The sequence below is a fragment of the Juglans microcarpa x Juglans regia genome, chromosome 3S (genome assembly GCF_004785595.1).
Source record: "Juglans microcarpa x Juglans regia isolate MS1-56 chromosome 3S, Jm3101_v1.0, whole genome shotgun sequence".
Lineage (NCBI taxonomy): Eukaryota > Viridiplantae > Streptophyta > Magnoliopsida > Fagales > Juglandaceae > Juglans > Juglans microcarpa x Juglans regia.
This window is the reverse complement of record NC_054599.1, coordinates 20,060,630-20,075,920: the sequence shown is the minus strand read 5'-3', so window position 1 is coordinate 20,075,920 and position 15,291 is coordinate 20,060,630. Positions and strand designations below refer to the sequence as shown.

The window sequence follows — 15,291 nt, the reverse complement described above, 5'->3', positions numbered from 1 at the left end:
GAGGGTGCTATGTTGTGCAACAATAAAGGAAGGTTATAATGGCAAATGAGTAAAACATGGAAGGTCATATTGAGGCTTTGGAGTTGCAAATGATTTGTAATTTAGGGATAAATGGAATGATCCTAGAGGGACTCTCCTTGACCACCATAGAACCCATCGCTTCTAGTTCATATTTGCCTTGTTTTTTATTTCTCAGGCAGAAGTTTCAATTAGAGCTGAAAATTGATGTATTCGGTGCGGTTTCAGTCCAAAACTGATGTCGCACCGACAGTGTTTGTAGAGCTTCAGAACCGGCCAATTAGGAGGAAGAAAACTGACGTTTTTAGTGTCGGTACGGTTCGTCAATCTGTCATCAATGTCACGGTGAATGAGGAGGTGAGCGGCATGCTGTGCTGGCAGTGTGAAGAAGTTGCAATTGCAGAGGGAAGAAGAAGAAGAAGTGGGATTTATTAAAAGAACAATGCTACATACAATCCCCATTTTGGAGACTGCATTGCAAGCCTAGTTAATTCTGTCTTTAAATTTTTTTCAAAATTACAATAATATCCATATCATAATGGTACTTTTTTCCATTTACTGAAGGGCTTGCACATGCAGTCCCCATTTGGGGATTGTAAATAAAATTTTTCTTATTAAAATTACGTGAAACAACGTCGTTTTGCTTATTTAAGTGAAACGTCATTTTATATACATATAATATATATATAATCGGTCGGTTCAACGGTTTAGGTTTGGATCAGACAGAAATTGAACCGGCCAACGTCGATTTTCTTAATTTTATACCGCCGGTGGACCAATTCTCTACCTGTTTCAACTGGTTCCAAACTCCGACAACTGGTCTGCATCGACCAGTCCCATCAGTTTCCGTACAGCCCTAGTTCCAATAACATACTATAATTAGGGGTGAAAAAAACCAGCTCTAAATCAGTGGATTCGGTTTGGTTTGGTCATGTATCAGTTTTATTTTTCTTAAAACCGATTTCGATTTTTCTTTTTCTAACACCGGACTAGTTCATATATATATATATTAATTTTTTATATTATATAAAATATTTTTATATGATTTTTATATATAATATATAAAATAATTTTGTATTATATGCTAAATTACTAATTAATATAACATTAAATTTTAAAATCATATATAAATAACTATATATTATCACTTTAGTCTATAGTATTAATAGTTAGTATTAGTAGTTATACTAATACAATATCATTATATATTATAATATACCACTATATTATATCACTGTAGTCTAAAATACAATTATAATATATTGCAATATATTATCACTATATTATTATATGCTACAATATGAACCGTAAAACCGAAAATACCAATTTAGAGGTGTAGCTGGTGCGGTATCAATTTTTCAAATATCAAAACCGGTGTATACTAGCTCGATTCTAAAATATGTTCAAAATTGGACGGACACAGCTGCACCACTAACTATAATGACCAGGGTAGAAGAGAAAGTTGCTACACATATAACTCTTACATTTTGTGGCCAATCAAAATTCTTTGGACAACAATGGCGATCGTAAACTAGGAAATAAAGTATCCAAAATCAATTAATGAAGGAATAAAAAACTAAAAACAAAAACAAAAATGAAAATGAAAATAAAATGCTAAAAAATATTAAATGAATGAATTGCTACAAACACTCGACAATTGGGGGATAAAAAAGAAGAAAAAACTGATTTGCAGCTACTTTGTGTGGCAAACGTCTTTAATGTACAGCCTCCACATCTTGATCGGTGGTGGACAAGGTCGAATCCATCAGTCTCGGAGCACATCTTACATATATTTGCTATCAAAACATTTCATAGCCCTGACAATAATAACATGAGATTATTGTGAAGCTAACACACATAAAAATCATTCAAGAACCTCACTTAAAATGTGCTATAAACATTGAACACGCTCAAATAGTTGTTTTAGTTGCTTCCTCTGTTATTGTGCAATGAACTGCTTTCAACAGGGAAGTAACCAAAATAGCAATTGTGTTTCATTCAGTAGTGCAAAGGCAAAGATGGACCTTCCAAAGCCTAGACCAGTTTTAAGTCAGCCACAGCTGACGCAAACCTCACAATTTTTTTTTTTCCTGGTTTTAAATTTACTTTTCCAACTCTTGTAGGGTGTATGGCTGACTCTACAACAGGAACATCAGGTCAGTATTGACTGAATACTATATCCACCTGAACGTTTCCTAATTTCCTGGCAGATTTAAAGAATTACCAGAGCAAAGATGTGTACACGTTTACAGAGGTGAGACCTCTAGATGCTGAATCTATCATTTCTTGATGAATTGTTTCTGGCAAACAAGCAGCCGTTGGTCACTGCCGTTCTGAAGGTCAATCACCCTTGCTTCCCACCGTATTTGTGTAGCAAGCATGCGTGCCATCTCTATAGCTCCTACGTTATCAGAAAGAACAACCCATCCCTGAAAACCATTCAGAATTTCATATTACATATTATGAACTTCCATCATATAGCAGTGGATATCCAAGCAACTGGCAACTATTGCATCAGAAACACCATGGACACAACTTATAGAGAGAGCACATCATATGTACCTAGTAGCAAAGAAAAGGAATTGGAGGTTGAATGAAATTGAATTGGAGGTTGAATGAAATTAACTTAAAATATGAAGGATCCATCTTAGGCAGTTGCTTAGAGAAAGTCAGATTAGGAACAAGGAAAAAGGAGAAAAAGGGGCATAATTCAACTCCCTCCTACTTAAGTTTCTAGCATCTAAGGATTATAAGACAAAGAAAGGTGCCAAAAGCAATTTTGAATTTGCATTAAAATTTCCATAAATCCATTTTGTATGAAACTTTCCAGCCGAGAAAAGCCAGATCAGGAACATGAAAGAGGGTGGAAAGGGAGCATAACTCGTGTCTGCTTCCTCCCTATAAGAGTATAACACAAGGACAGGTCTCGAAGGCAATCTTCTAATTTGAATTTCAAAATAATTAATTCACATTCCACCACATTATCCAGCATAAGCAATAAAGAATTGAGTTGCAATACAAATACCTCAGGTCGCAACATCCGGTCCATCTCCAAGAACAAGTCTATTGCACTGCAGCTCTCTGAACTGAGATGTGAAAGGAGCCCATTTGCATGAAGCATGTCATATGTCCTGGGGTATGTTGGGAAAGGTTCACACCTGTGTACCAATATGGATTGTTACATCTATTAAGCGCAAAGGAACCTATTTCTAACAAAGTGTTATTTACTAATTTTGAAGGAAAAAAACATATTATATAGTCAATGGACCCAAGAAATGAGGCATGCTTTTTCTTTAGAAGCGAAGGTCATGAATGTTTTCCCAAACCAGAAAAGTGAAGTATATGTATACTACGTCTAAAACTTCCAGTTCAATCCCCCAAAGAGAGATGAAATTGGGAGTTTTCTTTTCTTCTGCTCTTTTGCTTATGAGCTAGTTGATTCGTAAGTTGTGATATATATCTCCAGCAGGCAAGGGGTGCATCATAGATCCAATCCAGCAAGTCTTATGTCTTAGAAGGTTTTTAATTAGAACATCACTTGACATCTCGAAGAATAAGATTTCCCACAATTATAATTTTTTATAAGCAGATTTGCCATTAGTTGTTATTAGAAAAATTAGGTAAGGGAGATTTAAGTAAAGATCAACACTAAGCCCCGGTTTAGATTGGAAACTCATCTCATCTAATCATTACAACTTTTCCAAATTTTCACATAAAATATAATAAACAATTCAACTTTTTCAAATCTAAAAACAATAATAATATTAAAAAATAATATTCTAACAATATTTTATTCAACTCGTCTAAAACCATCTCAACTCATCACTAAATCCAAACGGGCCTAAATATTCTACTTAGAAGAATAATTTTTAGAAAGAACAGAAATTAATGACTTACCAGTCATGCAAAATCCCAGTAAAGCCTTGATCAAGTATAAGAGGAAGTGTATTACGAGCTCTAATCGGTACAACATTCATCACCCATACCGATTTTTTTTCCTCCAAAAATGCAGCATTTAAACCCCCATAATGGGCATTCATGTCCATCACATTGCGTATCATGTTAAATGGGGGCAATGGGTCCTCATTGCCTGGCCTCTTTGGATGGTCTGAGAAAATTAAGGGCGTAAGCAGAGACCAGTAGTTTTTCAGAGCTGATCTCCAAACCCGTAAGTCTTCAAAGAAATTATCGGGCAGAACTCCTGCAAAGATACAAGCTGATTAATAGACTATCCAGACAACTGGAACACCAAAAAAGTAAAATTAAGAATGGTTAAAAACACTTTTCACCCTTAGATTTACCATGTATTTTACACTTTTCAACTTAAACTATTAAAATTGACACATTGCACCCTCAAGCTACCAAGAACTGACAAGTAACGCCTTTAGTCCAAGTTTCACCACTAAGATCATGATATATAGTAAAGTAGCACAATCTTGTTGGATCCTAACAGAGCTATTTGACACCTGGCTGCAGTAGGAGGGTGCAATTGTCAGTGTATCAGTTTTATTAGTTTGTGTTACAAAATGTAAAATACTTAATAGTTTAGGAGTGAAAAGTGTATTTAACCTTACAAATCATAATAAAAGAATACTTTCCATGAACTTCAAGCTCACTTGCACTCAATTGCGAACCAGCAGATCTATTCTGGATTGGAATCCAGCGTTTGCTAGAGGTCCCACTTATACACGATACAAGGGGCTGATAATATGACTGAACATCATGCCCTTCTTTACAAAGTGGTATAGCACTCTGCTTGCTACAAATAAGAACAAAATGAAGTATTAATAAAGCTGTGAGTTCAAGAGAAAAACATGGCAGGTCCAAACTACTTCAATGGAGCAAGGAAAAATCAAATCTAAAACTGTAGTTTCTTGATCTCAGAAGTCGCAAAGTATGTTATGGAAAACAGTGCATCATTTAACATATCCTAACCGAGAGGCATAACAATCAGAATCCACAGTTTTCTGCCAGATGAAAGTTTCATCTTGCTGCGCTAGAAGACTCCAACAGATTTCTTGGGTCATTTCTTCCATTGGAGTTAACACATTTCTCTTCCTTTTACCCACTGCTGTTCCATGTAGCTTGCCTGAAGGTGAGGTTAACACGAAGTAACCTCCAGGCTTGAGCACCCGGTCAACTTCAATGAGTAAAATCCCATCTGTTCAATGAAGCCATCATTAGACAGCAAAGACATGCTTTTTACAGCCGCAAACAATAATCAACCCCATAATCTATAGATCCACAATAAAAAAATAAAAAATAAAAGAACAAAAATTAGAAACTTTAAAATATCAATGATGGTGCTATGAAGCCCTGTCACTCTAGGTCAGAACTATGTATATCTATTACTCTATTTTTTTTCTGCAAAGGGTATCCAAGGCTATTTCCCCCAACTAATTCCTCAGACACGTTCAGTTCCCCCATCCCACTATTACTGCATTCAAACAATGGAGAATCCGTGACAAAAACAAAAGGGCAAGAAGATATCAAGAAAGCAATAAAAGTACAAGTGACATGAATCAAGCACCAAGAAGCTTTGCAACACTAAAAAGAAAGCATGTCATCTATAAGGGGTATGAAACCATGCCTAATCTAACTCTGAAAGTACCTTTTTTGTCCCAAACAATACCACACTGAGCACAATGAACCATGTCAAATGACAAGGACGGATATGGAAGCTGTCTTGAAATGAAGCTTCCAATTATTGCTGGAAGACCTCTCTCAAGTGCCAATTGGACCTGACTGCCAGTTGCCTCGTAAGCCGCAATACAAACAGCCATTAACTTCAGTGAGACTAAATGAGCTCCAAAGCTACCAAATCCACAACCAATATCGAGTACAGTACGCACCTGTAATTAACATCATTAAATGAAAAAATGTACCACAACTGATATTCTACTGCTCTTCACCAGAATGGAGAAAGAAAGTAGCACACAAAGAAACAAAAAGCAGACTCTATGGCATTATTACTTCAAAAAGTTAATTGTTAAACATCATGAGGACAATAAAGAATTGCATTCAACAAATTCCAGACTTCTAAAAACCCAGTGGTGTCCAAAGGGTAACAACTAGAAACATGCCTAAAAGATATAAAAAAAAATCTTACACCAGCTTGAAGAAAATCAGAGTCACTTCCTAACCCTATCATCTCAGCAATTTGGCGAGAATAATCTTTAACACCATCAAAGATCAATCCATCCTCAGAGTGAAAGGCAATTTGATTTTCTTCAAGTAACATCAACCTATCACAACAAATTGTAAATAGTATAAACAATCAACTCATAAATTGCCCACAAGCTCAAGAAAAAAACATGTAAAAAACAATATATGTGTGAAAGTAGTGAGTTAAAAAGGCTCTTGCCTATTCTTACTCTCAATAAAATTTTGTTTACCCATTTAAAAAAAAAAAAAAAAAGGCTCCGACCCTTTTGTAGTTATAGGTAATTTCACAAACTCCAACTGTTAGCTCGAACTGACAAGTACCTTTTGGTCATGCTTCCAGATGAAAGAAATTGGTCTTTGGTTATCTTCACATTTCCACTCCATATCACATCCCTACCAGCAGGCCACCTCAGGGGGCTCTTATAGTCCTTGGGAGAGCGAACCAAACACCGGTTTCGATCTCTCAGAACTTCACAATGCCGATCAAACTCCTCCCCGTCTTTAAACCCAGCTAACAAATTTGCTGAAACGTTGTAGCAAGGCACGTAATTCTCTCTTTCTTTGCCACAAAGGCCAAGCTCTCTTTGCCTACTAGCTCCAAGTGAGAGAGACCTCAACTCCAAATAATCAACCGCTGCTTGCTCTTTTAGCCTTCTATAGTTTAAATAAATGTCCGGTACGGGTGTAGGAGTTACAGAGTCGAAGGCATTAGAAGAAGATGATCCTAAAACTGCAATTAGTGCGAGCAAGCTAACAAGGCACAAGAGTAACCAGCTGACCGGTGGTCTAGGGCCAAAAATGACAGAGAGTTTATTGAACCAAAAGCTTCTCATGTCCAAATTGTGCAACCCAATCCAAGAATCAAGTTAAGAAAACCCACTAAATAAATAACTCCTCGAATCCATATATCAAAGAACGGGAAAAACCACCTATCATAACATACGAGCTTCTATACATATTATCATGAATCTGAACTATTGCCACAGACATTGAAACAACAACCCTTCACATGTCATAAATAAGGCAGCTATATCTCTTCCCACTTGATTTTACCATCGGACGCACGTAATTCTGGTAAGATACAGTGAAAACTAATAGATATCAACCATAAACAAATGTGAGATACAAAATTCAGATCCCCAAGTTTCAATGTCCACCAATGGATCAACTATCCAATTAAAAAAACACAAAAAAGAGAAAAATCTAGAAGTATTCTTCCAAATAATGCCCGATTCCAGGCTATAAACCAACTGATCACGACTGAGTAATGCCAATTCTGACAGACCAATCCTCTCAATCTACTAGATCAACCTGCAAAGAAGTGGAATAATGGGTCACTGACAGTACTGTTCTGTAGCTGAGCAAAATAACCGAATCTCATGACAGATAACATATACTCATGAGAGCCCAAAATTTTCTTTCCTTTTGCCAAGGTTCCCAACAACCAAAAAGCATAAAGTGCAAAAATATTAAAAAAAATGCATCACTTTTCCATTATCATAATCCAGTGAGCGAAACCCAGATCTTGAAAAGGACAGACATGAACACAGATCCAATCCAACCATATTCCAAACCACTATCCACCCAGATACAAACACACTGACCAATGGACATTGATCTAAAATCAGCGTGAACGAACATAACAAAATGCGGGAAGTAGGGTTTTGGGGGCGTACCCTTTCCGGTCGTTGAAGAATCAAGACACAGATTCAGAGCCAATTCCAGAGAGAGAGAGAGAGAGAGAGAGATTGGAAATTACTACAGGGATGAGTCCAAATTTATCGGATTCGAATTCTTGGGACGTGTTCTTTTTTTGTTGGGTCATTTTTTTTCATAACATTTTAGAGACGACGGAAAAATGATTACATCCATAAAGCGGGCAGATTGGACCCGTTTGGGTAAAAGTGTATCTCTTCTTATTTAATTTTAATTAATAATTTTATTATTATTTATAAATTATCTCGACTCCTTTTACATCATCTTATTGTCTAAAAGACGATTAACCCTGGATAATTTTTTTATTAGACAAAACAAACAGCGAAAATTAGATCATTTTTTTTTTAATTTCTTTTAATTTACCATTGCGTGGACAGAGACTTATGTTGAAGTTATTTTATGTTGTCTTGATTAGACTTTCACTTTCCGAATTGAAAAAAACAAAATTTATGTAATTAAGGCTATTAATAGCACGAGCCTTGTGTTTGCCAAAACAGATTTGATTAATAACGTCAATCCAAACCAAGGAAAAGCAAGTGCAGCACTTAAAGCCATCAAAGAAGCCGAAAGATTAAAGCCGGAGAAAATAGTCTTTGAAAGAGATTCAAATGTGACAATCCAAACAATCTCAAATTCTTCCTATGTTTAAAAATAAATTTTAAGCCCATCATAATGACATTAAATATCATTTAAATTCATTCAAAAAATAGACAGTAAAAAAAATTCATCGATCAAAAAATCAATGCAGGCACAGCCTAGTGCAATGGGTAGTAGCAACGCAAGTATTTGACAATATCCTTTTAATCCAAATTCCAGCATCCTTACTGTAATTCTATAGTAAAAAAGACTCACATTTATCTTTTTAATTGTTTTAATTTTCTGGACTTCCATCTATGTATTCCACTGTTTATGTTTAATATATCACTAGCAACTTGCGAAGAAAAAAAAAAAAAAAAAGCACGAATCTTGCTACTATAACGGGTCATGGGTTTATATCTATGCCAAAATATTTGATTCACAAATAGATTTTATTAAAATAAAATTTATAAATTGATGTAATTTGTGGTGATATATCAAATTTTAAAATCATTTTAATCTAATATATCATATTTAGTCACTATGAATTTATTTTTATAAATTTTTTTTATGAACTTAAGACTTCTCTATCTAATATTATAAAGGCCACCACTTCCGTTGGAGCTACCTTTAGTTATATCATCATTTTTTTTTTCTTACATATCTTTTTTAACACTTTAAATATTTAAAAAAATAAAAATCATATTATTATTAAAATATATTTTCTTAATCATTAAGTAAAAAAAATAAAAAAATTACAGCAATAACTTCAAACAATAAGAATAAGCAGTGAGAGTAACATTTTTCTATTATAAAATGTTAAGTAACCATTACTTGATTAGAAATGTTTGGTTTGTCTAACAAGTGTAAATAAATTATTTAAAAATTGACTTGATTGATGGGTTATTTTAGATTTAAAAAATCCTATTATTATAAAATAGATAATTCATTTTGTCATAATCGATTGTACTTTCTCAAATGATATATTTTAAATGATTGCTAATTTAAATGTCTGTCATATAAAATTATTTATAATACGTCATATAAACAGTGTGAGAGCATCATTTTTCTTTTTAATATAACTCCTTTTGTAATTTCAATAATTTTAAATTTTTCTTATAAATCATTTCCTCTTGTCATATATCATAAATTGAAGTGTTATAATCACAAATAAATTTTATAAAAATAAATTTATAAATTGATATAATTTTAAATGATACCTCAAATATACTTTATAATAAAAATTATTTTATAATCTAATATATTATATAAAGTTATTTTAATTTATAAATTAATATTTTTTATAATTAACACATTTAATATCGAAGAATACGGATAATGAACTAACGAGACATTGATTTTCTGAAAGATAGTTGCTTCGTTGAAAAGAAAAGAAAAAACTTAAGAAGTAAAAGAAGCCAACCTTAATTAAAGTGGTTGATTTATGAGGAGTTGCCAAATGGAAGATAGACAGCCACGCTGTCTGATGCATATCCGACACTGACCTATCGGGACACAGCTATGTTCAATTATTCCACCTGTAACTGTTGCCTTCTCCGCACGTCAAATCCCTGTTTACTGTAACCGAATTGTATTATGGCTAGTGATATATTACTCATTTCTTACTTATAATATTTTTATTTTTTTATTATTTTATTATAAATATTTTTTTAACATCCCTAATCATTAAATATATATATATATATATATAAACTTACTAGTAGTCATTTTCTTAATTATTAAGTAAAATAAAAAATAAAAAAATTAAATATAAAAAGAATAGTAAATAAGTAGTAAGAGGGTAGTAATTTTCTCATTTTTCTTGTATTATATATGGCTCACGACAAGAACAAAGGGACATTCAAGGGAATTCTATTATTTATAGTTCTTTTTTTCAATATTTTAAATTATTTTTTAACATTTTTAAAGATTAAGAAATAATTAAAAAAATATACAATTTTATCAATAATCATTTTCTTAACTATTAAGTAAAAAAATAAAATTAATAAAATTAAAATACTCGAGCAATAACTTTAAACGATAACATTGAGGGGCTAAATAGCATTTTCATTATTTATATGGGTACTATTAGGGTGCCGCCAAGCAGTGGAGGTAGTAAAGGCTAGGTGTGCCAAACTAAATCTAACTTTTTTATTTTTTTCATATATTTTTTTTAAATATCTTTAAATATTTTTAAAAAATAAAAAATATATATCAATACATTAATAATTATATCTTTAATCATTAAAATAAAATAAAATATATAAGCAGTCAAAATAAAAGAACAAAATGACTCATTCTGTTGCAATAAAAACTTAATAGTTTGGGGTGCTCAAGTAGGCCTTAGCCATATGACACTAGTTGACAAAGATCGCTCTATGTTAGAGAACTGTTACAAGATCAAACGAAAATTACAATGAAAAGAAAAGAAAAACAAATTAAAAAGGAAAAGGAATAAAGAGTTCATGGGGTTCAAAGATATAATTTGAATTCAATAAAGCCATCCGGGATAGAATAGATGAGAATGCTTTTGGTGGTGTTCCAAGCAGCCCATTTTGTAATATTGTATGCAATAAAATTGACATTAAAGTCTACCTGTCATGTCCATCTTTCACTCAGTTGCGGAGAATCTCCATCCTTTATAAACACAGGAATAATTTCTTGATGGATAATGTGACATCAATACAATAAACTGACGAGAGAAATAAAAATGCAGCATATAGCATTTTCCAAAGTGTAATACAAATCCTATGAAAAACCAGCGCATCCATATGTGTTCGTTCGTAGAAGAACTCAAAGTCTCACATAACCTAGAAAAACAAATTACTTGATTTTTGTTACTTTTCACGTCAAAAATCAATGGCAATCTTCTTAATACATAAACATGATACTCGAAATTATATTCTTCAAGCAGTTCCTAGTTCCCTGTTTAAGTAATCCACAAACATCCTCTTGGCACTATCTGCATCAGAAGGCGGCGGCGGCCCGCTTAAACTCGTCTGTCCAGTCAGTTTAATAAAAGTTCGTCGCAGCCTACGTAGTTCTGGCAACCCAACTGATCTTGAAACGTTGATGGTTGGTAATCCATAGCCAAGAGAAACCCCATTTAGAGGCCCTCCAAGTGCCTGGGATTGTGCTTCTACAATAGCATTAGTGACTTCCTGCGTTGCTCTATCCAACTCGTATAGAGAATTTGCCTCTGAAAATCGTGCATTTTGTGTTGCAATTGTTGGCTGCAGAACCTTTACATCGTGTGTTTTTGAGTCCACCTTCTTTGTCAAATATGAAACTGCATCCAATATGGCAGAAGCAGATTTCTCTATTCCATCTTTATATGGCCATAACTCAAACAAAGGGGAATCCCATCGATTTCTCTTATCCGGTTTCTCGAACCTTCTTACCAAATCTTCGAATATCACCTCATTGTAAGAAGCTTCTCCCTTTTCCATTCGTTCTTCATTCCATTTTCTACAATGGGTTTCTTCCACATCACAATATAGCACACAGTATCTTATTCCTGAAGCACGAGCCAAACACCACAACTCATACCTGTAACCCTTTATGCTATTCAAAGAATCTACAATTATAATGTTATCTTTTGAGACTGATCTATCAACTTCAGACCTAAGCACTCCTCTTAAGTTCTTCTCAGCAGTCATATTGGCATAACTCTGATTGCGATCAAGATGAAGAGAAGTTTCATCAATGATCCTAACTGTCAGCTTTGATTCTGTATCTTTGAGAGCTTCAGATAGGAATAGGGCAGCTGTGGACTTCCCACTGCACGGTTGCCCACAGATTACAACCAACGCCATTTGACAAAAAATTGAACTTTTATGCTTCTTGCCAGAGAACTATTTACTGCATGAAAATCAATGAACACATCAATAAAGATCCTTGTCTCTAATTATCTAAAATATGTATTTTCATCTACCCCTTTGTCCCCATCTAAGCGTCTTGGTTTAAAACAACAAGAATAACATGATATTTAATGACACAATGTATACTATAAGGCGTGCTTGATTTGTTCCTTGATTACTGAGTAATATGAAAATGCTTCCAACTTCTTAAAATCAGACCCTCATTCGGGGACATCAAGAAAAGAAAGCAATACACTCAATAGGGGCATATAATTCAGCCCTATGTACAGAGCCATGTGATCAAATAAGATGTGTCTTGATTGGTTCCATGATTACTGATGGTAATATGGAAAGATATACCTTGACTATTTGAAAGCAGATGCTCATTTGTGGATATAAAAAAGAAAAAAGATAAAAAAGAATGTGACACTCAATACGGGACAGAGGGTGTATTATTCTGCCCTATGAATGAAGCCATGCAATAAAAAAGTTCTGAAATTAAGAAGCCTTTAAATAAACCGTTGTGGTATTAAAAAAAAAAACTTCAAAGTAATTTGTAGAATACAGCTATAGCACATGCTGGAACAACAAAATATCAAGTTTATAGAACCAGTAGAAAATGCACACTTTGATTGTCCATTCTTACAGTCTCAAAATCGTTATAATACAAACCCATAATAACTCTTTTAAATTAGAGTGGAGGTAAACCTCGCAAGTAGCCCTTCATTCCTAAAACTCTTCATTTTAATGCACTCAAAAGACTTGCAAAATAACTTCATCGTACATAAAAAGATCCTAAGAACAAACATAGTGTAATAAAGATTTTTTTTTGTGCATTTTCTTTCGTTAAAATACTGCATGGCATTCCTGTGAAGGGTTTCTCAGTAGGTAGAAAGGACTCAAGTCCAAGTGTCTGTTCTTCACTCTATTCCACAAAGAACCACTAAGGGTTTAAATCCTACTGATTTTGAAACTACAGATTTTATAGAAAAACAACTCAATATGAACTCATGGTTTACTTTGAACCAAAGGTAAAACCCTAGAGGTTATTATGTAATGCCCACAAAAAATAAACAACTTTTATAAGACGTGAATTAGCAATTTTGAAAGGGGAAATAAAAAAAAACAAAAAAAAAAAACTAGCTACTTAATTACAAGCAGGTAGTTAAATTCATGAAGCCATTACAAGCAGATACTTAAATTTGTGAAGCCACAGCAAATACCCTCTAGGCACCAAAGGAACTGGATTCTTTATCAATTATTACTAATAAATTGCAAAAGAAATTATAAGCATGAAATATAAATATACTTCTTCGCTAAACCTCATAGAATGAGTATGGGTCAAGGCTTTATATGCAACTGAGTAAATCTGTTAAATTTTGTTGTCAATGGTTCTATCTTATTTCTCTCTTAAAACCACAAAAGATCACTATATCGATCGCAATTAATTGCAAGAAAACACACAGTATCTAGGAAACCTTCGTGTTATTATATATTGTACAAAGAACCTTATAAAAAAAAAAAAAGAGATATTATGCATAAGTAAGAAAGATTACTACTTGCTAAAAGGGAAAACAGAAGAGACATGCTCATGTTCTTGAACTCTGCTCTACCACTGCCTCTTAGCAACAAAATATTAACAAATAAGCACAACAATAACAATTCATACAGCATCTAAATAACCCAAAGGACCGAAAGTTAAAAAATTATTGAGAGAAAACCAAAAAAAGAAAAGAAAAGAATGAATTGAATAGAACTAATGGAAAGCCAAACACGGTTTGGATAAAACATGTGTAAGTTCCAATCAGCCGGACCGGTAAAATATGATTCCGGAAGAACTTAATTAAAGGAAAAAAAGTAGCCCTAATCACCCAAAGGTTACGATCTGAGATATGAAAAAGATACCTTTAAAGTGGAGACGCAAGCGAGAGAGGTAGCTCAGCGTAAAGAGGGGAGTGAGGAAGGAGATGGGAGAAACACAGAGAAGGAAGCGTTTTATCTCCTCCCCGAAAGTTGAATCGAGAGGGTCAACCTTGTAGCTCCAGGCTCCGGTGAGAAATTCGATATTTTGGCCGCCGAATTGAAAGTTGGCACAACCGGAAGAGGAAAGTGATGGATGACCCAAGGGCAAAGGTTAGTGGGAAGGCGGCGAGTGCAGAAAAGAGCACGTTTACATGGGTGCTGCACACTACAATTTTTTTAAATTTTTAAATGTTTTAAATATTTTTTAAATATTTTTTGAGTTTATTTTTTTTAAATTCATTCAATTTTTTTATTCATTATTTATATATTTAATATTTAATAAAAAAATATAATAAAAATTAAAAAATATACTGTACAGAGGTTGCGTGAATAATGTTGGATAGATTTTTTCTTTTTCTTAACCCACAGACTCCGCATCAGCGGCTGTGAAATATCGATTTTACCCTCGTTTAAAATAAAAGCCTTCCTTTACCCAGAGGCTTTTACCCACATAAAATCGACTCCTTTTATCAGAGATTCAGAAACAAATCTCCTCTTTTTTCTAGGAAAACAAACGCAAGTGAATTGACAAAATCCGCACCCACCATAAGCGGAATCCCACATAAACAAAACCCAAAATAGCCAAAAGCATTGAGCAATAAAACTTATCTGCTTCCGTCGCTATCAACAAATTTACTGGAAACCAAACACCAGATAGATAGATATATCTATATAGAGAGAGAGAGAGAGAGAGAGAGAGAGAGAGAGAGAGATTACATTGAGGGAGTGAACGAGAGGCGCCGGAGACGATGCAGAGGAAGTCATTGAAGAGTAGATCGAAATTGCCAGTGGGAGCTGTAGAGGTGACCGAAATTCCATCCACAGAAAGCCACGAATTTGGGTCTCAAAAATGTCCCAAAAAAATATTAACAGAGAAAAGAAACTGATGCATAGAAAGCACTTCGGTCTCATCTAGGTGGGGAAGAACGACAAA

General features: G+C 33.9%; 2 protein-coding genes across 9 annotated transcripts; both read right to left on the bottom strand.

Annotated features, from left to right (window-relative positions):
- Nucleotides 1–1,701: 1,701 nt before the first annotated feature.
- LOC121257998 (probable methyltransferase PMT5) lies at nucleotides 1,702–7,996 on the bottom strand. Of its 7 annotated transcripts, none has more exons than XR_005939311.1 (10): nucleotides 7,860–7,996; nucleotides 6,505–7,494; nucleotides 6,128–6,263; nucleotides 5,630–5,870; nucleotides 4,954–5,179; nucleotides 4,617–4,777; nucleotides 3,916–4,219; nucleotides 3,044–3,176; nucleotides 2,243–2,447; nucleotides 1,702–1,835 (listed from the first exon to the last, which is right to left on the bottom strand). XR_005939311.1 is itself a non-coding variant. In XM_041159310.1 (9 exons), the coding sequence occupies exons 2-9, from the start codon at nucleotides 7,014–7,016 to the stop codon at nucleotides 2,298–2,300; spliced, it is 1,845 nt and encodes a 614-aa protein (XP_041015244.1). In that variant the 5' UTR covers nucleotides 7,017–7,494; nucleotides 7,860–7,996; the 3' UTR covers nucleotides 2,116–2,297. The 7 variants fall into 7 exon arrangements, 5 of the variants coding, with proteins under 5 accessions (XP_041015244.1, XP_041015243.1, XP_041015246.1 ...); XR_005939312.1 differs by lacking the exon at nucleotides 1,702–1,835 and adding an exon at nucleotides 2,043–2,156; XM_041159310.1 differs by lacking the exon at nucleotides 1,702–1,835 and having other exon boundaries at nucleotides 2,116–2,447; nucleotides 4,635–4,777.
- A 3,177-nt stretch (nucleotides 7,997–11,173) lies between these two features.
- Nucleotides 11,174–15,291, bottom strand: LOC121258214 (protein KTI12 homolog). Of its 2 annotated transcripts, none has more exons than XM_041159620.1 (2): nucleotides 15,075–15,291; nucleotides 11,174–12,336 (listed from the first exon to the last, which is right to left on the bottom strand). In XM_041159620.1, exon 2 carries the CDS (start codon nucleotides 12,288–12,290, stop codon nucleotides 11,382–11,384), a length of 909 nt encoding a protein of 302 aa, XP_041015554.1. In that variant the 5' UTR covers nucleotides 12,291–12,336; nucleotides 15,075–15,291; the 3' UTR covers nucleotides 11,174–11,381. The 2 variants fall into 2 exon arrangements, with proteins under 2 accessions (XP_041015554.1, XP_041015553.1); XM_041159619.1 differs by lacking the exon at nucleotides 15,075–15,291 and adding an exon at nucleotides 14,241–14,548.